This window comes from Pseudophryne corroboree, unplaced genomic scaffold (genome assembly GCF_028390025.1).
Source record: "Pseudophryne corroboree isolate aPseCor3 unplaced genomic scaffold, aPseCor3.hap2 scaffold_845, whole genome shotgun sequence".
Taxonomy (NCBI): domain Eukaryota; kingdom Metazoa; phylum Chordata; class Amphibia; order Anura; family Myobatrachidae; genus Pseudophryne; species Pseudophryne corroboree.
In genome coordinates, this window is record NW_026970424.1 from 135,017 (window position 1) to 159,471 (window position 24,455).

The 24,455-nt window shown below is 47.1% G+C and overlaps 1 protein-coding gene across 2 annotated transcripts in view; it reads left to right on the top strand.

Moving 5' to 3' along the window:
- LOC135043024 (zinc finger protein 84-like) overlaps window positions 1-13,833 on the top strand; it is a 43,515-nt gene extending 29,682 nt beyond the window's left edge. The window contains exon 6 of one of the 2 annotated variants that reach the window (XM_063955077.1): window positions 10,677-13,833. In XM_063955077.1, coding sequence (XP_063811147.1) covers window positions 10,677-12,415 — 1,739 coding nt within the window. In that variant the 3' untranslated portion in view covers window positions 12,416-13,833. The remainder of the gene's footprint in view (window positions 1-10,676) is intronic. The other variant, XM_063955078.1, reaches the window with a different exon arrangement.
- Window positions 13,834-24,455: the final 10,622 nt, after the last annotated feature.

Below are 24,455 nucleotides of genomic sequence, written 5' to 3' on the forward strand. Positions count from 1 at the left end.
GATGCTTACAAGTTTAGTACGGCCAAACTTTTGGCCCCTCTACAACAGGACCTGGACTTGGGCCTTCGTCTGGCCTCCATCAATGTTCATATTTCTGCCTTGTCGGTTTGGTTCCAGAGAAAAATTGCGACCTTACCTGATGTGCATGCGTTCACTCAGGGTGTGTTGCGGATTCAACCTCCTTATGTCCCGCCTGTGGCTCTTTTTAGGACCTGTCGGTGGTTCTGGAGGCGTTGCAAGGGTCTCTGTTTGAGCCTCTTGAATCTGCAGACCTTAAGTGGCTTTCCCTTAAGGTATTGTTTCTGCTGGCTATTGTCTCTGCTAGACAGGTGTCGGATTTGGGTGCCTTGTCTTGTAGGTTACCTTATCTGATTTTTCACCGTGATCGGGCGGTTCTTAGAACACGTCCCGGGTATTTACTGAAGGTGGTGTCCTCTTTCCACCTTAATCAGGAAATCATGCTTCCGGCCTACTTACATGTTCCCATTTATCCTCCGCATCAGGCTTACCTGAGGTTTGCAATTCAGGATTGTCATTACCAATTTCAAACGTTGCAGTTTGGTCTGTCCACGGCTCTGAGGATTTTCACCAAAGTGATGGCGGAGATGATGGTTCTCCTTCGCAAGCAAGGACCCATACTTGGACAATCTCCTGATAAAGGCGAGATCCAGGAACCAGTTGGTGCAAAACGTTGCACTCTCCCTGACGGTTCTTCAGCAACATGGTTGGCCCCTAAACTTGCCAAAATCGCAGTTGATTCAGACGATGCGGTTGTCGTTTTTGGGAATGATATTGGACACAGAACTACAGAGAGTCTTTCTTCAGTGGACAAGGCTCTGGAACTTCAGAGTCTGGGCAAACAAATTCTGAAACCAGCAAGAGTGTCAATCCATCAATGCATTTGGTGGCTGGGAAAGATGGTTGTGGCCTACGAGGCCATTCAGTTTGGCAGGTTCCATGCCAGAGTGTTCCAGTGGGACCTGTTGGACAAGTGTTCCGGGTCCCACCTACACATACACCGGAGGATAATCCTGTCTTCCAAGACCAGGGTATCAATCCTGTGATGGCTGCACAGCTCTCACCTCATAGAGGGGCGCAGGTTCGGGATTCAGGACTGGATCCTGCTGACCACGGATGCAATCCTCCGAGGCTGGGGGGGCAGTCACAATGGAAGAAAACTTCCAAGGAAGATGGTCAAGTCAGGAAACTTGTTTCCACATAAATGTTCTGGAGTTAAGGGCCATTTACAACGGCCTTCTGCAAGCGGAACATCTTCGAGATCTGCCTGTACTGATCCAGTCGGACAATGTAACAGCAGTAGCGTACATAAACCATCAGGGCGGAACGAAAATCAGAGCGGCATTGGCAGAAGCCACAAGGATTTTCCGCTGGGCGGAAAAGCATACAAGCCCTCTGTCAGCGATCTTCATTCCAGCAGTGGACAACTGGGAAGCAGACTTCCTCAGCAGACACGATCTCCATCCAGGAGAGTTGGGCCTCCACCAGGAAGTCTTCACAGAGGTGACAAGTCGTTGGGGAGTTCCTCAAGTAGACATGAGGGCATCTTGTCTCAACAAGAAGCTTCAGAGATATTGTTTCAGGTCAAGGGACCCTCAAGCAATTGCAGTGGATGCACTGGTGACACCATGGGTGTTTCAGTCGGTGTATGTATTACCTCCACTTCCTCTTATTCCAAAGGTTCTAAAGATCATAAGAAGAACAAAGATCCGGGCGATCCTCATTGTCCTAGATTGGCCAAGGAGGGCTTGATATCCAGATCTTCAGGAATTACTCATAGGAGATCCCTGGCCTCTTCCTCTGCGCGAGGACCTGTTACAACAGGGGCTGTGCGTGTATCAGGACTTTCCACAGCTACGTTTGACGGCATGGCGGTTGTGCGCAAAATCATAGACCGTAAGTGTATTCCCAGTGAAGTCATTCCCACAATTATTCAGGCCAGAAAAGGGGTAACGTCTAAACATTACCACCGTATTTGGAAAAAATATGTTTCTTGGTGTGAATCCAAGGGGGCTCCTACGGAAGAGTTTCGGCTAGGACGTTTTCTCCATTTTCTACAAGCAGGTGTGGATGCGGGCCTAAAATTGGGCTCAATTAAGGTACAGATTTCGACCTTATCGGTTTTCTTTCAGAAACAATTGGCCTCCCTTCCAGAAGTTCAGACTTTCGTGAAAGGCGTGTTGCACATCCAACCTTCATTTGTGCCTCCAGTTGCACCATGGGATCTTAATGTGGTGTTGCAGTTCCTTCAATCACATTGGTTTGAACCTTTACGGACGATGGAGTTGAAATTCCTCACCTGGAAAGTGGTCATCGCTGTTGGCCTTGGCATCTGCAAGGCGGGTGTCTGAGTTAGCGGCCTTGTCTCACAAGAGCCCTTATTTGATCTTCCATGAAGATAGAGCTGAATTGAGGACACCTCAACAATTTCTACCGAAGGTGGTTTCCTCTTTCCACATGAAACAACCTATTGTGGTGCCTGTGGCTACTGACGCCTTCGCTGAGTCAAAATCTCTGGATGTGGTTAGAGCTTTGAAGATTTATGTCTCCAGAACGGCTCAGATTAGGAAAACAGAGGCTCTGTTTGTCCTGTATGCTCCCAGCAAGATTGGGTGTCCTGCTTCCAAGCAGATCATTGCACGCTGGATCTGTAACACGATTCAGCATGCTCAGTCCACTGCTGGATTGCCGTTACCGGAATCTGTAAAGGCCCATTCTACTAGAAAGGTGGGCTCATCCTGGGCGGCTGCCCGGGGGGTCTCGGCATTGCAACTTTCCCGAGCAGCTACTTGGTTGGGGTCAAACACATTAGCAAAGTTCTACAGTTTGACACCTCGGCCAATGGAGACCTTAAGTTTGGTCAGTCGGTGCTGCAGAGTCATCCGCGCACTCCCGCCCGTTCTAGAGCTTTGGTATAACCCCGTGGTTCTATGATGACCCCAGCATCCTCTAGGACGTATGAGAAAATAGGATTTTAATACCTACCGGTAAATCCTTTTCTCTTAGTCCGTAGAGGATGCTGCGCGCCCGTCCCAGTGCGTACCTTATCTGCAGTTATTAGTTGTGGTTACACAAATGTTGTGTTACGTTATTGTCAGCATGTTGCTGCAATTGTTCATGCCGTTGGCTTGTGTTCTGTTGAATGCCACGTTCTGCGGCATACTTGAGGTGTGAGCTGGTAAGAATCTCACCTTAGTTTAACAATAATTCCTTTCCTCGAAATGTCCGTCTTCCTGGGCACAGTTTCTATAACTGGAGTCTGGAGGAGCGGCATAGAGGGAGGAGCCAGTTAACACCCTTTCAAAGTCTTGAAGTGCCCATGTCTCCTGCGGATCCCGTCTATACCCCATGGTTCTATGATGACCCCAGCATCCTCTACGGACTAAGAGAAAAGGATTTACCGGTAGGTATTAAAATCCTATTTTCTCTAACATCCACAAGGGATATTGGGGACTTTGTACGATGGGGTATAGATGGGGTCCAAAGGAGCCGGTGTACTTTAGATTTCTTCCACTGGGTGTGCTTTCTTCCTCCCCTCTATGCCCCCTCCTGCAGCCAGTTTAGAACAGTGTGCCCTCAGGAGAGGATGCCACTCTGGAGCTCCAGAGAATTTTTCCTCCGTTTATTTTAAACGTTGTTATTGTCGGTATACTGTTTGGGCAACAGTATAACAGTATACTGAGGGAGTTGGGGGAGTGGGGGTGGTTACCGGTCTCTTCAGGCGTCAGAGCCGCTTCCCCGCTGCAGGACCACCGTACTGAGAGGTTGTTGGTACCGCAGGGCATTGTGCATTAGCAAATGCAATCGCAGCACGTCGCACACCCCCTAACAATGCCGGGAGGTGAGAAGAGTGGTGAGTACAAACCGGGGGCCCCGCTAGGGGGGTCCCCCGGCTCTTGCTGCAGCGCGATCACAGGAGCGGCATACGGACGCTCTACGGAGGGATCCGCTATAGCCCCCTGTGTACACTGGCAGCGGTGGTGGAAACAGGCATTCATGTTACATTTTACACCTGTTAGGAGACATTTGCCAGTATAAATAAATGTATAGCTCCGGCTCCATTACAGGGGGCGGAGCTTCCTTAGAGCGAGACCAGTGGCGTTTTGGCGCCTTCCTCTGCTTACAGCTACAGCAGCAAGGACACACAGCCCCTCCAGACACTCAGGATACACAGGAAACTGGTACAGGGGTGTAAATAAGGGGAGAGACGCTATTATACACACTATAGTGTCCTGAAAAGGCTGTGGGTAAGGGTGGTTAGGGTTAGGCTGTGGGTAAGGGGGGTTTGGGTTAGGCTGTGGGTAAGGGGGGCTAGGGTTGGGCTGTGGGTAAGGGGGGCTAGGGTTGGGCTGTGGGTAAGGGGGGTTAGGGTTAGGCTGTGGGTAAGGGGGGTTAGGGTTAGGCTGTGGGTAAGGGGGGTTAGGGTTAGGCTGTGGGTAAGGGGGGCTAGGGTTGGGCTGTGGGTAAGGGGGGCTAGGGTTGGGCTGTGGGTAAGGGGGGTTAGGGTTAGGCTGTGGGTAAGGGGGGTTAGGTTTAGGCTGTGGGTAAGGGGGTTAGGTTTAGGCTGTGGGTAAGGGTGGTTAGGGTTAGGCTGTGGGTAAGGAGGGTTAGGTTTAGGCACTGCTGGGGGGAGGTTAGGGTTAGGTTGTGGTTAAGGGAGGTTAGGGTTAGGCACTGCTGGGGGGAGGTTAGGGTTAGGCTGTGGGTAAGGGGGGTTAGGTTTAGGCACTGCTGGGGGGAGGTTAGGGTTAGGCTGTGGGTAAGGGGGATTAGGTTTAGGCACTGCTGGGGGGAGGTTAGGGTTAGGCTGTGGGTAAGGGGGGTTAGGTTTAGGCTGTGGGTAAGGCGGGTTAGGCACTGCTTGGGGGAGGTTAGGGTTAAGCTGTGGGTAAGGGGGGATAGGGTTAGGCACTGCTGGGGGGAGGTTAGGGTTAGGCTGTGGGTAAGGGGGGATAGGGTTAGGCACTGCTTGGGGGAGGTTAGACTGTGGGTAAGGGGGGTTAGGCACTGCTGGGGGAAGGTTAGGGTTAGATTTTGGGTAAGGCGGGGGTTAGGTTTAGGCACTGCTGTGGGGAGGTTAGGGTTAGGCTGTGGGAAAAGGGGGTTAGGTTTAGGCACTGCTGGGGGCAGGTTAGGGTTAGGCTGGGGGTAAGGGGGGTTAGTTTTAGGCTGTGGGTAAGGGGGGTTAGGCACTGCTGGGGGGAGGTTAGGGTTAGGCTGTGGGCAAGGGGGGATAGGGTTAGGCACTGCTGGGGGGAGGTTAGGTTTAGGCTGTTGGTAAGGGGGGATAGTGTTAGGCACTGCTTGGGGGGGGAGGTTAGGGTTAGGCTGTGGGTAAGGGGGATTAGGTTTAGGCACTGCTGGGAGGAGGTTGGGGTTAGGCACTGCTGGGGGGAGGTTAGGGTTAGGCTGTGGGTAAGGGGGTTAGGTTTAGGCACTGCTGGGGGGAGGTTAGGGTTAGGCTGTGGGTAAGGGGGGATAGGGTTAGGCACTGCTGGGGGGAGGTTAGGGTTAGGCTCTGGGCAAGGGGGGTTAGGTTTAGGCACTGCTGGGGGGAGGTTAGGGTTAGGTTGTGGGTAAGGGGGGTTAGGTTTAGGCAGTGCTGGGGGGAGGTTATGGTTAGACTGTGAGTGGGAGCGTTAGGTGTCTGCAGTGCTGGGGGGAGGTTAGGTTTAGGCTGTGGGTAAGGGGCGTTAGGTTTAGGCACTGCTGGGGGGAGGTTAGGGTTAGGCTGTGGGTAAGGGGGGTTAGGGTTAGGCACTGCTGGGGGAAGGTTAGAGTTAGGCTGTGGGTAAGGGGAGTTAGGTTTAGGCACTGCTGGGGGGAGGTTAGGGTTAGGCTGTGGGTAAGGGGGGTTAGGTTTAGGCACTGCTGGGGGGAGGTTAGAGTTAGGCTGCGGGTAAGGGGAGTTAGGTTTAGGCACTGCTGGGGGGAGGTTAGGGTTAGGCTGTGGGTAAGGGGGGTTAGGTTTAGGCACTGCTGGGGGGAGGTTAGGGTTAGGCTGTGAGTGGGAGGGTTAGGTTTAGGCACTGCTGGGGGGAGGTTAGGGTTAGGCTGTGGGTAAGGGGGTTAGGTTTTGGCACTGCTGGGTGGAGGTTAGGGTTAGGCTGTGGGTAAGGGGGTTAGGTTTAGGCACTCCTGGGCGGAGGTTAGGGTTAGGCTGCAGAGAGGGGGGATAGGGTTAGTCTCTAGGGGGGGCGGGTTAGATTTAGGCTGTGGGTAAGGGGGTTAGGTTTAGGCAGTGCTGGGGAGAGGTTAGGGTTAGGCTGTGGGTTAGGGGATGTTAGGTTTAGGCACTGCTGGGGGTAGGTTAGGTTTAGGCTGTGGGTAAGGGGCGTTAGGTTTAGGCACTGCTGGGGGGAGGTTAGGGTTAGGCTGTGGGTAAGGGGGTTAGGTTTAGGCACTGCTGGGGGGAGGTTATGGTTAGGCTGTGGGTAAGGGAGGTTAGGGTTAGGCACTGCTGGGGGGAGGTTAGGGTTAGGCTGTGGGTAAGGGAGGTTAGGTTTTGGCACTGCTGGGTGGAGGTTACGGTTAGGCTGTGAGTGGGAGGGTTAGGCGTCGGCAGTGCTGCGATTGGGATGCCGGTGTGTCTTCTCATTTCTAGCCTTATATGATGTTGCCCGGGCTCAGATCACTTGTATAAATGCTTTTGACTGAAGAAGTAGCGGGTGCACCACAGGTAGCAGCAGTGCCTGCACAATTGATTCATGTTATAGTCTCATAGATCCTTAGCTTATTTGTGAATGGCGCTGGGAATATCAGGGAAACTTACTGTAGTGGATGCCTGAAACAACCACTGAGGTCGGGCTACAAGCCCATGACACTCCCAGAAGACACACAAGGCATGCAAGGAAAGCCACCACCCAAGTTCAGCCACCCGCTCCTAGGCTACTTACCCTACCCCACAGCACTTACGCTGTCACCGGCGCTCACCTCCCGCCCGCAGCACAGCGTAGAGCAGCCGTAGAGCCGTCTTCATTCTCTGCCCGGCCCCCATGTGAATCCGCGGCTGCATGTGACCAGGAGGGGGAGGCACCACCAGAGGACTGGTAGTGGTAAGGCTCCACCTCCTCTTTACAGGCAGGAAGCGCAGTTAATTGAGAGCCAAGAATTGGCTGCAGCGGAGCGCGTCCTCGGGGATCCACACGTTTTTGAAAAGTGAGTCCCCGTCCTCCGATCTGGGTAAAATACGCGCTACAGTGCGTATTTGCAAACACTGTGTATATGTGTGTGTATGTATGTGTGTATATATATATATATATATATATATATATGTATATATGTATGTGTGTATATATATATATATATATATATATATTTATTTATTTATTAAGCAACAATGTGGGTCATTCCGAGTTGTTTGCAAGCAGCTTTCGTTCGCTGCGCAGCGATCATGCAAAAAAATCGGCACTTCTGCGCATGCGTATGCGGTGCAATGCGCACGCACGGCGTTCTTTAACAACGATTGATGTCGTTTCACACAAGGTATAGCGACACTTTTCAGTCGCACTGCTGGCCGCAGAGTGATTGACAGGAAGAGGGCATTACTGGGTGTCAACTGACCGTTTTCGGGGAGTGTTCAAAAAAACGCAGGCGTGCCAGGAAAAGTGCAGGTGTAGCTGGCCGAACGCAGGGCGTGTTTGTGACATCAAAACAGGAAATGAACAGTCTGAAGTGATCGCAAGCTAAGACTGCACAAAAAAATATTGTAGCCGCGCTGCGTTCCTTTCGAACGCACTTCTGCTAAGCTAACATAAACTCCCAGAGAGTGGCGGCTTAGCGTTTGCACGGCTGCTAAAAACAGCTAGCGAATGAACAACTCGGAATGAGGGCCAATGTGTATAGTGTATTTGAATTGTATTTAAGGTGGAATGCACTTGTTTGTGTGTCCCAGGAGGGGGGAATCCATTACTGTGTAGGCCAGGCATGTCCAAACTGCTGCCCTCCAGCTGTTGAGAAACTACACATCCCAGCATGCCCTGACACAGCTTTAGCATTCTCTGACAGCAAAACTGTCAGGGCATGCTGGGATATGTAGTTTCACAACAGCTGGAGGGCCGCAATTTGGACATGCCTGGTGTAGGCTGGTGGATTCCCCCAGTACTTTCCCCCCAAAATGGAATGCCTTCCTCTCTAGCCTCCCACATGGAAGTATCATGAGGAGAGAGAGGAGCAGCTCAGCTTTAAAACAAGCTGAGTGGTTTTCTGGAGCTCCTTAGGGATCACCTTTGGTGGGCAGGAAAGCCTGACCTGGGATCTAGGCTGCCCATCTCTGGAGCCCAATTTTAGACTGGAGATGGTTAGCTGGGTACCCGGGCAGATTCCTGGAAGTAGTTTAGATGGGAAAACTTCCCCCAGCCTAGACTGAGCGTCACCAGGGTGGATACCAACCCTCCAGGATGGGACGGTCAAAGGAGAGCGACTACTCCCCACCGTCCGTAGAGGACAATGATAGCTGTGCATGTGGCCAAGGCATGCACATCACATGGGTAAACAATGATTGGTTGAGAACAGCACGGTGGACTTGCCCCCTGTGGTATGTGTATTGGCGTAAGATAAAAAGAGGAGGCCTGTTAGCCTCCAGAGGTATTATACTATTTTCACTCTGCTGTAAACATCTTGCTGTATTGCTGTTGCCACTAGCAATAGGGAACAGTGTTTTTTAAGACTGGGTGAATAAACATCTGCCTCAAGATGACCGCTTCATCTTGTGATCTGCAGTGCTATGCCAAACATAGTTCCGTTTTCCGGCTGTCCAGGGTGCACTCAGCGTCTCCAAGCTTCGCCTCCCGCCAGCTACTGTGCAGAGGCCAAGTCCAGCGACTAGTGGTGATTCGTCGACACCACACAGGTGTGGTAAGATAGCGTGTAGACACATACAGAGCAGTACCATGGTTCCAGACTCCATAGCGACAAGGAGTCTGGTGGTGGCAGTGTAGTACCTGCCCATTACGCAGTGGGTGGAGTCAGTAATAGGCGGTTACTAATGGTCATTGGGAATCCCCTAATTGGCCAGATCCCGTGTGACCTAAACATCCATTCTGTGACTGGAGCAGGACGCAAGGCAGGGTGAGGGCTTTCGTACAGAACCATCCAGTCACAGAAATTGCTGGCATAGCGGTGGGATAATCCTAGGTGGCTTTTCGGTCACCTGATTGGAGAAGCCGAGTTAGGAGAGGAGTAACTGCAGTGCAGGAGAACGCACAAAATGGCGGTCTTCAGTGGAATGTCAAAGGACGATCTGGAGATCGTGTATCAGGAGAAGGGTGTGGATATCCCTTTCAATGTGTCCAGAAGCATCATGAGGGCGGCAGTCGTGAGCTTGGAGGAGTCCCGCTGGGCGGAGGTAGAGTACTAAGGGCGTTGGCATTGAAGAGGGTGGCCTACCAGTGGACCTTTGTACAGAACCGGTGAGACCCACAAGCCCCAGCCTCTCTATTAGCAGCAGCCATGTTTCATACCTAGCAGGGCCGGAGGTCCAACGTCCCAGGTGGGGCGACACGGATACCTTAGCAGATCGGCTAGTGAAATTCGGAGAAAGGGCAACGGAGCAAGAGTGCTTGATCATCACCTCACTTCCCAATATCACTGCCGGGCTCCGGTGACTGTGCGCAGCCTGTTCTGCCCCCAGCAGTAGCGGAAGAGCCAGTGCTCCCACCTGAGGCAAAAGTGCCTCCAAGTCAGCTATCCGGAGTGTGCAGGAAAGACTGGGCACACTTAGCTCCAGAATACAGCCCGTGGCTTCAGCTGCGTCACTAGGCTGCGGCAGTGAACGGTGCCCGGAGTGAGCGGCTTTAGGGCAGGAGAAGTGGGGGACTTAATAGATTGTTTCTTGGTTCCAGTGGTGGCCGACAGCTATCGGGTAGGGTAGATAAGAAGCCACGTAGTAATAAAAGCTCCAGAAAGCATGTCTGGATGGACTCAGGCCCCTCTTATTTATTATTTTATATACTAACAGGGGTGACAGGTGTGGTACATCCCTGCAAAGGCAGATCCAATCTCTTTCTCATCAGACTCTGCTGTCTTCCCTGCACTCTCACTCAGATGTTCACTGCTGCCAGTAGCACACGTATGAGAAGCAGAAGTATGGCGGCAGCTGTATAGATCCTGATATGTAATTCTCTATATCATACTTACTGTACACACATCATCCTTATTACTATTGAGAGAATAGAGGTAAGACACTGATGATGGGGGGTGTAAAAGTGGATTATAACCTGGAAGATGATGATGATTACAGGGTATTATATGGTGTATTGCATGTAAGGTACCTTGTTCCACACGTACTCTGCTGTAGCAATATACCTTATATAAGGGCGAGTAACACTTGTACAGGCTTACCAGTGTATGCGCACACACATAAAGGAATGCTACCTTACCAATGCTTCCAGGAGTAACGTTAGGAGACATTTCTCTGATCCATCAGCTCATATGACTGATGTTATTGTTCAGCTAGAATCTCCAATTCATACGATATATTCCCCATCCATTGTTTTACATTGGTGCTGACATAGGACTTGGCGAGTGACTACATCTCCATTTATACTTCATGGTTAGTTACAAGTACAAGAGAGAGAGATATCTAAGTCTTATTATAATATTACATTTGTTATTGTGTGTTCTCATTTTTGTATTTCCATAATGTATTTTATTTCCAGCAGATGGACACACAAGCAGGAATATCTCAGAAGGACATCTAATGTTATCCCCGGATTGTGACATAAAAGATAATGACAGTAGACAGGATTCTCCAGGAAATAATCCCATTACCCCAATTATACATCCAGCTCTATCAGCTGATCCCCCTGATCCTGGGAAATGTTCTCCTGATCACTCTGATATTGGAGCATTTGTTACAGCTCTGACAGTAGATACAGTGTTTCCCTGTTCTATAGATGCCAAATGTTTTACACAGAACACAAAGCTTATTACCCATCAGCCAGCTAAGGCAGCTGAGAGGCAATTTCCATGTTCTGAGTGTGGAAAATGTTTTACATACAAATCAGCTCTTGTTAGACATCAGAGAAGTCACACAGGTGAGAGGACATTTCCATGTTCTGACTGTGGAAAATGTTTTACTTGGAAATCATGTCTTGTTACACATCAGCAAAGTCACACAGGTGAGAAGCCATTTCCATGTTCTGAGTGTGGGAAATGTTTTGGCCGGAAATCACAACTTGTTAGACATCAGAGAACTCACACAGGTGAGAGGCCATTTCCATGTTCTGACTGTGGAAAATGTTTTACTTGGAGATCAAGTCTTGTTACACATCAGCAAAGTCACACAGGTGAGAAGCCATTTCCATGTTCTGAGTGTGGGAAATGTTTTGCCCGGAAATCACATCTTGTTATACATCAGAGAAGTCACACAGGGGAGAAGCCATTTCCATGTTCTGAGTGTGGGAAATGTTTTGCAGGCAAACCAGAGCTTGTTAGACATCAGAGAAGTCACACAGGTGAGAAGCCATTTCCATGTTCTGAGTGTGGGAAATGTTTTGCAGACAAACCAGAGCTTGTTAGACATCAGAGAAGTCACACAGGTGAGAAGCCATTTTCTTGCTCTGAGTGTGAGAAATGTTTTTCACAGAAATCACATCTTGTTGATCATCAGCGAAGTCACACAGGTGAGAAGCCATTTCCATGTCCTGAGTGTGGGAAATGTTTTGCAGACAAATTACATCTTGTTAGACATCAGAGAAGTCACACAGGTGAGAAGCCATTTTCTTGCTCTGAGTGTGGGAAATGTTTTGCCCAGAAATCACAACTTGTTAGACATCAGCTAAGTCACACAGGTGAGAGGCCATTTCCATGTTCTGAGTGTGGGAAATGTTTTGCCCTGAAATCAGATCTTGTTAAACATCAGAGAAGTCACACAGGTGAGAAGCCATATTCTTGCTCTGAGTGTGGGAAATGTTTTACACAGAACTCATATCTTGTTATACATCACAGAAGTCACACAGGTGAGAAGCCATTTCCATGTTCTGAGTGTGGGAAATGTTTTGCAGACAAATTACATCTTGTTATACATCAGAGAAGTCACACAGGTGAGAAGCCATTTTCTTGCTCTGCGTGTGGGAAATGTTTTGACCGGAAATCACAACTTGTTAGACATCAGCTAAGTCACACAGGTGAGAGGCCATTTCCATGTTCTGAGTGTGGGAAATGTTTTGCCCTGAAATCAGATCTTGTTAAACATCAGAGAAGTCACACAGGTGAGAAGCCATATTCTTGCTCTGAGTGTGGGAAATGTTTTACACAGAACTCATATCTTGTTATACATCACAGAAGTCACACAGGTGAGAAGCCATTTCCATGTTCTGAGTGTGGGAAATGTTTTAGACAGAAATCACATCTTGTTACACACCAGAGAAATCACACAGGTGAGAAGCCATTTTAATCTTCTGGAGTATACTTATTATTGCCATGCGTTGTTCTTCAAGGTTCTTATCCTATGTCCTGTGCTTTTTGCAATATACATGCAACCACTGGGTGAAATAATCGGCTGTCATGCCCTCATCTACCACTGCTATGCAGATGGTCTGTCTTTTGTTCTGGGTACTGAGAACCCAGTACCAATACTAAATGTCTAGCTGAGCTCCAGGTGTGGGTGATGCCAGTTGGCTGTGACTCAGTCCTGGTAAAACAGGTCTTTATGATAGAAGCTCACCAACAAAGGACAGGGCTACAGCTCAGCTTTGTTACCAACCAGACTTACGCTTGGGGGTTCAGGTTTACATAATGCTGATCCTGTGCAGAATCTTGGTGTCCTGGATGGTGGAGTGACACTTAGACATCAGGTATCAGCCACACTCAGATCCTCATCTGAGGAACATAGCCAGACTCCAGCACTTTATTCCCTCAGAAAATCTACCTACAGTCATACATGCACTTGTATCATCACACATAGACTACTGCAATATCCTCTACCTGGGTCTCCCAGCAAAAGAATTGCACCGCTTGTAGCTTGTACAGAATGCAGCAGCCAGGCTGTTACCTAACCAGCCTGTTCCTGCCACATAACACCCATTCTCTGCTCCCGCCACCGGCTGCCTGGAAGATGGTGACTCTGGGCCTAATTCAGGTTGGGTTGCAGTGTGTGATCCAAACGGAATTATTGAGAAAAACTTGCGGACGCATGCGCAGCGCCCGTCCTGCGTATGCACCTGCATTCTCTACAGGGGGCTGTAGGAAATGTGATTGCTTCTTGTTAATCAGGTAGAGGCTGTCACGGGGTGTGGGGTAAAGCTCCGTTTCCAGTGAGAAGATGGAGCGTTACAAGTGCGGTGTTGCGAGAAAGGGAGGCGGACAAACGGTCATGTTCACTGTGGCTGCATGACATCACACGCAGCCATCGCAATCTAGAAGAACGCGGTGGGCATCCTGCAGGCACAGCTAAGCTGGCAGGATGCTTCACTAGTTTCTAAGATGAAGCAGAAATTGTGGAGCGATCGCAATTTCTGCTTCATAAAAGGGGGAGGCGCCGGTCAGCATACTGGGCTGCCTCGCCCTGCGATGGGCAGCCCCGAGCACGCTAGAAAAAGGATTGCTAATTAGCAGCATCTGCTATCCTTACTGACTTACTGTAGGCCCCTATTACATAATGTTACTGACTCTCCCAGCCCTACATGACCAGGGTCCATGTACCAGAAGCAGCTTCTGCCTCCTTACTGACTTACTGTAGGCCCTATTACATAATCTTACTGACTCTCCCAGCCCTACATGACCAGGGTCCATGTACCAGAAGCAGCTTCTGCCTCCTTACTGACTTACTGTAGGCCCCTATTACATAATTTTACTGACTCTCCCAGCCCTACATGACCAGGGTCCATGTACCAGAAGCAGCTTCTGCCTCCTTACTGACTTACTGTAGGCCCCTATTACACAATCTTACTGACTCTCCCAGCCCTACATGACCAGGGTCCATGTACCAGAAGCAGCTTCTGCCTCCTTACTGACTTACTGTAGGCACCTATTACATAATCTTACTGACTCTCCCAGCCCTACATGACCAGGGTCCATGTACCAGAAGCAGCTTCTGCCTCCTTACTGACTTACTGTAGGCCCCTATTACATAATCTTACTGACTCTCCCAGCCCTACATGACCAGGGTCCATGTACCAGAAGCAGCTTCTGCCTCCTTACTGACTTACTGTAGTCCCCTATTACAGAATCTTACTGACTCCCAGCCCTACATGACCAGGGTCCATGTACCAGAAACAGCTTCTGCCTCCTTACTGACTTACTGTAGGCCCCTATTACATAATCTTACTGACTCTCCCAGCCCTACATGACCAGGGTCCATGTACCAGAAGCAGCTTCTGCCTCCTTACTGACTTACTGTAGTTCCCTATTACAGAATATTACTGACTCTCCCAGCCCTATATGACCAGGGTCCATGTACCAGAAGCAGAATCTGCCTCCTTACTGACTTACTGTAGGGCCCTATTACATAATCTTACTGACTCTCCCAGCCCTACATGACCAGGGTCCATGTACCAGAAGCAGCTTCTGCCTCCGTACTGACTTACTGTAGGCCCCTATTACATAATCTTACTCTCCCAGCCCTACATGACCAGGGTCCATGTACCAGAAGCAGCTTCTGCCTCTGTACTGCCCTGGTTACTTCCATCTGTTGATGAAGGACTGTTAGTACCATAAATCCCCAACTAGTGCTTGGATGTCAGGGAAACAGGTGGGTGGTAGTGGGGAGAGTCAGGGCGGTGGCAGTAGTGGGGGAGAGATGGTGGGTGGCAGTAGTGGAATGAGACAGGGTCGTGGCAGTAGTGCAGGGAGACGGCGATGGCAGTAGTGGGAGGAGACGGTGCGTGACAGTAGTGGGGGGAGACAGGCCGAGTGGCAGTAGTGGAAGGAGACAGGGTGGGTGTCAGCAGTGGGGGGAGACAAGGCAGGTGACAGTAGTGGGGGGAGACAGGGTGGGTGGCAACAATGGAGGGAGATGGGACAGGTGGCAGTAGTGGAGGGAGACGGGGCAGGCGGCAGTAGTGGAGGGAGACAGGTGGGTGGCAGTAGTGGTGGGGAGATGGTGGATGGCAGTAGGGGGGGACAGGGTGGGTGGCAGTAATGGGGGGAGATGTTGGTGGGAGACGGGGCGGGTGGCAGGTGTGTGGGGAGACAGGGCGTTGGCCGTAGTGGGGGAACACAGGGCAGATGGCAGTAGTGGGGGGAGACATTGTGGGTGGCAGTAGTGGGGGGAGACAGGGCAGATGGCCGCAGTGCAGTACCAGGGAATGCTGGAGGCAGTAAAGAGGTGTATGGGTCCTGCACAGAATCAGCTGATAACTAGACTTAATGATGATTATGCTTCCTTATTTCTAATGAATCCCTTGTGTGTGTTACTGTTATTTGCTGTGTCAGCCTTTATGTGTGTTCTTTGTAATAATCCTGAAAGTAGTGCTGCTACCGATCTCATATCATTTGTAGTAACTTGGAAAAGATGAGATATGAGGTGCACTCTGGAAGCTTATAGGGGGTTACTCAGAGATGACCGCGGGTGTGATATCACGCAGCCCCTGGAAAATGGTCCCGGCCCGCCCGCTTTCGCCCCTCAGGGATGCCGCCACAATGTGTGTGTCTGCGCGGCCGCTGCGCATGTGCATTTCGCCACCACAAGCAAACTGCTGAGTAAAGTATTTTTTAAGTTTAAAATATAGACAAAAATATGTGAATTAAAGATATGAAATAAAGTAGTTTAAAATCAAAAGATTTCCGGTGTGATTTTGGCTGTGTCCGATTTTGACAAATCATTTGAATAGTGGGATGATATTACGGGAGGGAAGGGGGGGGTCTCTTTCTGTGTAAAGAAAGTTTTATTTGTTAGTTTTAAATTAATTATGTCTGTTCAAATGTTGTTTTTTAACTTGTAGGTGAATTAGGGTTGTTGTATTTGGAAAAATAAACTTACCTGACCCTTGCCTGGAGATGTCCATGTATGAAGGTATGGGAGATACCTGCTGCAGTCCCTTCTACTTACATTTGGGAGGTCTGGTTGTTTTGAGGGAATTAGTAGCAAATAGTAAATGATACATTGGCTCCATAATGTCTCGCTGACCCTCTGATTCTTACAAAAATATGTTACACAAAATTACATTTGCATTAACAACCATTAATTAAACAAGAAAAACACTTTTTAAAAAAAACTTTATATATATAAAAAAATAGAAGAAAATCACCAATTCTGGTCTGGATTCAGTGACTCTATCATGAGAACAAGTGTCTTTTTAGCAAGGACTATGCCAACAGTAACCAGTAGAGGAATCAGGCGTATCCCACAGAATATCAGTGCTGCTACCATACATTGGGTATAGAAGATAAAGGGCAGATTTCTGAACAGTGCTTTTATAAGGAACATAAGAAGTGCATAGATCACAATGATCAGAAGTCCAGGACAATGAGGTCAAGAATCCAACACTGGTACTAATTACATATTTACATATTCATCACAGATAACGAAATGCATACCAACACGTTCAACAAACCAGTGGACGTCCGTAGCTTCATACTAACCTCCAGCTGCCACCACCCAAACTGGTTGAACAGTGTCCCAGTAGGCCAATTCAAAAGACTCAGGAGGAACTGCTCCAGAGTCAGCGATTATGAGACACAAGGACAAGAACTAAGTTTAAAATTTAGAGAGAAACAGTACGATACAGAAAAGGTACAGACAGCATATACCATGGGTAAGGGAAATGATAGACCTAGCAGATATCATACCTCCAAAACCAAAAGTAGTGTTCCTGAAAGCACCAGACATTAAGAAGAAGCTGGTACACAGCCACGTACCACCAAAACAAACTACTATAGATGGAACACATAAGAAGGGGACTTCTACCACTAAGGGACCTGCATGGGCTGCAACACAACAAAAGCTAGAAGCACCACACCTACCCAAACAGTAATGTCTGTTTCACATTCCACAACATGTAACACACAGGACAACTTACCATGCCACAGCAAGGGCATCATATATATGTTAGAATGTCCCTGTCCGCAACAATACATAGGAAGGACTATACAGCCACTCAAAATGAGAATAAATGAACACATACGGAATATAAAAAAAAGGTTTGGAAGAACATCCACTTTCCTTACATTACAAAGAACATCATGAATCAAATCCCACACTACTCAAGGTCACAGGACTGAAGGAGGTTAAGAAAACCTGGAGAGGGGGTGACTACATACACACCATCAACAGGGAGGACCTGCGTATGATAATCCACATGGTGACCCGAACACCCAAAGGCCTCAACCAGGACAATGAAGTACGATCCATAATTTGTATATGAAGATAATATCATTACATCCTGGGATCAAACACTCTCTAAGCCCACTAGTATCCAAGTAACTATATATATATAACACCCAGGTAACACCTTTCTGATAGGAATAATACATTTATACAGAATACAGGCACAAGATGAGACTATTTTATTCCATTCACACTTATTGGAGGAACATAATATAGTCTTCTGTTACATAGTCAATGCAATGTTCAACCCAGACTGCAAGAACAGCGGGGATTTATGTGTAACATGTGACATCTAGTAGCAAACAGATTAAGTCATTTACTTGTATCAAGAAATGTTACTTTTATCAAGAAATCTACAACATTAGACACCGAGGGGCGATAGCGCAGGGAGGATAATAAACCAACCTTATCCCAAGTGTTATCTCACACACCTCAACAAGAGATTTGTCATTTGTGAATGAGGTAGCATCAAGAACCAGACGCTTGTAGATCTTCTTTTGATCCTCCTTCATCAGTCACATTTCCACCATGATGTAATTGCCAAACGATTGCTCCAAGTCCGGGGGCCTATTAAGAACCTCCTCGGCGAGAGTAAAAAAAACTGTTGTGAGCTGGGCGGGGCAGAAGTGGGTTTCCGGATGACCTCCGCTGTTTCGGGGGTCATGGCTGTGGGGTTGGGTCGTCCACTTCAGTTGTCTCGCTCATGAAAGGCTTCACTTCCAGCTCCGGTGTAATATCCAGCAATATAAAGCAAAAATTAACTCCATGTAAAAATGTGTGGGTACAATACAATACAAATGTGGATGTACTTACCAGATCCAGAATCTCCGATGCCTCCTCAACAAGAGTGGGAGAATCCGGATCCAGATTACACTGTGACCTTATCCTTGTCTCTTGCTCCAAAGTGGTTTTCATGAGGTCATAATACCACAGCGTTGTCTTGTAAACCTCATCCGTCCCGTCTCCTGAACATTGTGAATACATGTACTTCTTGTAATCCTACAAAAACACTGTTAGATGTTCCTGACTCTACTGTATCTGATCATCTGGTCATATGCCCGATTCCTCTGTGTCCTCTTGGCATAGTCCACGCTTATTACACACCACAGGCACTCGTTCTCGTGATACAATTCAATTAATCCAGACTAGAATTTGCGATATTTCTCTGCTGATATATTTGTGGGAAAAATATTACACACAAGTTAACTACAAAGTACTAGTGTAATGTACACACCTGTGTCATACAACCTGTATAGTAACGCACTGTTAGGATCTCCTGCTCTGTGCTGCCACATCGCCATGGCAACCGGGAGGCAAGTGTTAGCGAAGTAACCTGAGCGCAGCTGATACTCCGGTCCGGGTTTTTACTGTGCAGTGGTTACAGGCTCTGCACGGCAGGGAATCCGCGCTAGTTTTGTGCTCACAGTCTGTGAGGTCTGAGTGGCGCGTGGACAGCACCTGCTATATAAACCATCCTCTCAGGCTATGCAAATGCTGCTGAATCTTTGTTTGTTAGTCAGTTCCAGAGAGTTAGCTAGTGCTGTGTTACTTTGTATTTACTTGTTGCTTACTACAAATAGGCCTTGGGATTCGGTACATCATTCTGCCAATCCGGACCTAGCAGTAAGACTGGAGTCAGTTGTTTAACCTGCAGGGGTTCTTTTGCTATTCTGTGAACCCAGCAGATTTGCGGCTGTACTCTCAGACCTGCCTGCCTCTCTCACTGTGCAGGGCGTCCAGGTGTCAGTTTAGTGACAGTAAGCTGAACCTGTGCCCTGCAAGTGGGGGTTAGGATTGTGGATACTGTCCTTGTGTCTATACTTCTATCTCTGACCAAGGAGTTTATTTCCACACCCGTTGGTAACCCTTTAGGGTTCCTTCTGTTGCTCTTAGCAACATCATTTCGGGTGCTCCACATGTTAAATCACTACATCTCGCCTCATTGTCCGCTCTATTCCATCTGAGCATTCCTGACACTAGGGAGACACCCAATTCCTGAGCCTTCAAGCTTCTTTGTTCACTTTGTGTTTATTAGTTATTCCATCACCTTCTGTGTATGTTATGTTATACTCCCATGTCTGTCTGTGAGTTCGTTTGCTTTGCATCCCTCTCTGTTCATACACCGGTATACTCCTGTCAGCACTGGTGTGCTTAACACGCACAAACAGCAACTTGAATTATGAGCTTCCAGCTGAAAAATAGAAACTTATCTCCAGCACCGTTACACATTATTACACATCATAATGCCCAATATACATTATTACACACCGTTATGCACATTACACATTATTACACACTGTTATGCCCATTACACATTATTACACACATAATGCCCATTACACATTATTACACACTGTTATGCCCATTACACATTATTACACATCATAATGCCCAATATACATTACACACCGTTATGCACATTACACATTATTACACACTGTTATGCCCATTTCACATTATTACACACATAATGCCCATTACACATTATTACACACTGTTATGCCCATTACACATTATTACACACCGTAATGACCATTACACATTATTACACACAATAATGCACATTACATATTATTACACACCGTAATGACATTACACATTATTACACACTGTAATGCCCATTACACATTATTACACACTGTAATGACCATTACACATTATTACAAACCGTAATGCTCATTACACACTGTAATGCCCATTGGGGGTAATTCCAAGTTGATCGCAGCAGGAAATTTTTTAGCAGTTGGGCAAAACCATGTGCACTGCAGGGGGGGGCAGATATCACATTTGCAGAGAGAGTTAGATTTGGGTGGGTTATTTTGTTTCTGTGCAGGGTAAATACTGGCTGCTATCTTTTTACACTGCAATTTAGATTGCAGATTGAACTCACCCCACCCAAATCTAACTCTCTCTGCACATGTTATATCTGCCCCCCCTGCAGAGCACATGGTTTTGCCCAACTGCTAAAAAATTTCCTGCTGCGATCAACTTGGAATTACCCCCATTATACATTATTACACACCATAATGCTCATTACACATTATTACACACGTAATGCCCATTAAACATTATTACACACTTAATGCCCATTACACATTATTACACACCATAATGCTCATTACACATTATTACACACGTAATGCCCATTACACATTATTACACACCATAATGCCCATTACACAATATTACACACCGTAATGCCCATTACACATTATTACACACCGTTATGCCCATTACACATTATTACACACTGTATTGCCCATTACACATTATTACACACCGTAATGCCCATTACACATTATTACACACCGTTATGCCCATTACACATTATTACATATGACAAATAGATGTGTGCGGTAACCTTTGGCGCTCTGAGTTTACAGACCAACCCCTAAATTGTGTGGGGATGAATTGATGACAAATTGCGGACCAATTTATGAAATCTCACAAGATAAAAATTTATTAATACAAACTGACATAAAACACGAATAAAGTGCAAATGGTGACTTAGCAGCAAAAGTTTGATGGAAGTGGCCGTGCAAAGAATAGATATGGATCTCTCACCATGTATTGGAGCTGCGGTGGGCTAGCTTTAAATAAAGCAATGAGGTCCTAGGCTGAAAATAGCCCAGCACCACCGCAGTGAGTTTCTTTCAGCGTAACGGTCCTTCCACTGGTATAGCTGCTCACCCGATGAAGTCCTCTGTTCGAATACAACGCGTTTCGGTCACTCCTCTGTGACCTTTTTCAAGTAATGAATAGAGGAACTAGTATTGAATCCATATTTATACCCTTTTTCTAATTAAGACCACTTACACCTGTCATGGCGCATCCGTGACATTGCGGAAGCGTCAGCCCCGAATGATCTCCACGTGCGTTCCAGTCCCATAGGAAATTATGTACTCAGTGCTCCTACATTGCCGGCAGTGTTTGAGCTCCACGTCATTTTACCGACGTCAGCTTGGAACCATTGCCGCGTGCGTTCCAGTCGCGCCGGAAGTGATGCGCTCCAAACTTACACAGACGGAAGTTGAATACTGCACGTGAGATCTCAATCCACACCCGGAAGCGGTATTTTTTGCGTTCCAGGACTAAAAGGGCAGTGATCGTGTCATCTGTTATAGCAGGCAGTTCCATTGTGCACATAACAAAAAGTATACATAACACAATTTTTAGATGGACATGTCATGGGAGAATTGTACATTCTTTCAAAGTGTGTCTTTTCCAAGAACAATTATAGGCTGTATGGATGTAAGGTTATAACTTGAAGACATCTCCGCCATCTTGAATAAGGGAACCACAGATGTTTACTGAAATTATTCCATATGCACACCTTTTTTGGACGGGAATTGCTCCTTTTAAAACAAATAGGGAGAAGACACCTCATCTGACCAAACTAAGTGGTACTTCGTATTCCCACATGTCCATCCCTATTACCCGATGAGGATCTCCTTCAAATACTTTGAGGCAGGTTTTCCACATAAAGTGCGTCCGTGCATGAAGTTTCCATAATTCATATATATGAAAAAGAGAAGAACAAATAAGTTTAAAATCAAGTACAGACTATAAAAAAATGGTGAAAAAATAAAACTGAATATATGAGTACGTATTTTAATCTAAAAACCATTTTAATTCAAAGTCTACATTATGACCGTTGGGTCGTAAGGAATTAAAATCAAATATCCAACGCATCTCGCTTTGTGCGAGGCGTTTATCAAGATCCCTGTTCTTCCAACTAGGTTTCACATGTTGGATCCCCAAATATCTTATGATATGGTTTTCACATTTTTTATGTACTCTGTTAAAATGTTCTGAGAACGGGTGACCATCTAGACCCTTGCGGATATTATATACATGCTCCGCCATTCTAGTTTTTAGGGGTCTAGATGTTTTTCCCACATAAATCTGTCCACATCTGCATTCCAGCAAGTAGATGACATTTCTGGAATGACAGGTTATGAAATCTTTTATTTTATATTTTTTACCATTCACTGTGAACTCTGTGGTTTTACGTGGACCTAGCAGTAAGACCTGTGGTTTTACGTGGAATGTCTTTCCTCGTGGTGGTTCTACACATTAGACATGCCCCACATCTATGAAAACCCTGATTACAAGTTCTAACTAAAGAGTTCTCAGGCAGGCTACTCTTAACTAATCTGCCTGAGAACTCTTTAGTTAGAACTTGTAATCAGGGTTTTCATAGATGTGGGGCATGTCTAATGTGTAGAACCACCACGAGGAAAGACAGTGGTAACGAGGGGAATTCAACACTCTATATACTTCAGAGGATGGAGGAGCAGCAAAAGGCCAATCCAACACATCCACCTACGATACAGGCAAAGGAGGGGGAATACATCAACTCAAGCGCAATGGAGATTGATTTCTGTGTTTTGCAAGGTTCTCAAACCCTTCAAACTTGCCACACGTGAAGCCAGTTCAGACACTGCCAGCTTGAGTCAGGTGATTCCCCTCATCAGGCTTTTACAGAATCAGCTGGAGAAATTGAAGTAGGAGCTAAGACGGAGCGATTCCATTAAGTATGTGGGAATTGTGGATGGAGGGTTTATATATAAAGAAGCCTTAATGTGTGGCGCGCTCTTTTTTGTTTCAAGAATAAATGAAAACATAACTTATTATTTTTATTTAAGATAGATTTTTTTAATAGGCATGACATAAGGCAATTGATTGTCAGCCTAGGAAAGACAAAAATTAATGAAAGAAATAAAATAATTGATTTACCAGCACTACCTATGTATGGGTATATGTGTAGAGCAATAACTGATATAAGCAAGTGAAATAGAAAAGGGATTTAAACACAGGTTTTATTTATCAAATTTATGAGATCCTTTCACAATGGGATTGTGAGCTCAGAAAAAAACTCTTTTAAAGATGCGCCCTGCAGAGCGTTACTACTGTATACAACCTAAGTGCTCCCTGCAGAGCGTTACTACTGTATACAACCTAAGTGCTCCCTGCAGAGCGTTACTACTGCATACAACCTAAGTGCTCCCTGCAGAGCGTTACTACTGCATACAACCTAAGTGCTCCCTGCAGAGCGTTACTACTGCATACAACCTAAGTGGCCTTTTCTGGTAACCGCTATGTGTTACAATGATCACTTTGTTACTACCTGTAGCGTATCACACGTTAAGACAGTGTTACTCCCTATAATGTATAACAGTAGGATCGTTCTCACAGGCACAAAGAAACATATATGTACAATTCAGCACATATGTAATAATATTGGTATTGAGAGGAAATGTTTTCCTATAACACGTATATCATTGTAAAACCCAGGCACCGATGTGATCAAGCAAACATGAAACGTACGTCATCGGAAGCTCAGACGTACACTGTCTCCGGGTGTGTGGCTTTCAAACCCCGACCCGGCGTCTGTGCTCTCGAGCGGCTCCCAGTGCAGCGTTACAGGTCTCCTAGCGGTACTGACACCGCTCTCTCCGCAGCGCTACAGATTCCCCAGCGGCATTGACACTGCAGCCAGCATTTCGGGCAGGTACTCAGAGCGGCTGTCTCATTCCCGGGATACCGCTCACCTCCTCTGCAATGTGTACCCGCAACAGGGGAGGGAGCGACTGATCCCGGGGACAGCAGAAGCTGCTGCACTTCATCTTTCCTTCTGCTCTGGTGTTGGTGCTTTCCCTGCTCTCATTGTTCCCAGTCACTGCCCCACGGCACATGGGACAAAAGTAGAAGGGGGATTCAGCCTATATACACCAGAGCTTCTTTATATCTATCAGAGGAAGGATCTCTACCAGAAGAATGGTTATAGCACTGTTTATATAACAGCATATATTATCATTATTACAGGCTGCTACTCTCTCCCCAGCCTCATTCATTCTTCAGATGTTATATTTCTGTAGCGGGTGCTGGAGATACAGAAAGGTGGTTCTCCTGATATGTGGAGTCATTGCATACAGACGTCATTACTAGTCACTGGTTACTACTCGTTATCTGACTGATTTATATTTTCTCTGACGTCCTAGTGGATGCTGGGGACTCCGTAAGGACCATGGGGAATAGCGGCTCCGCAGGAGACTGGGCACAATTAAAGAAAGATTCAGGACTATCTGCTGTGCACTGGCTCCTCCCCCTATGACCCTCCTCCAGACCCCAGTTAAGATACTGTGCCCGGAAGAGCGTACACAAT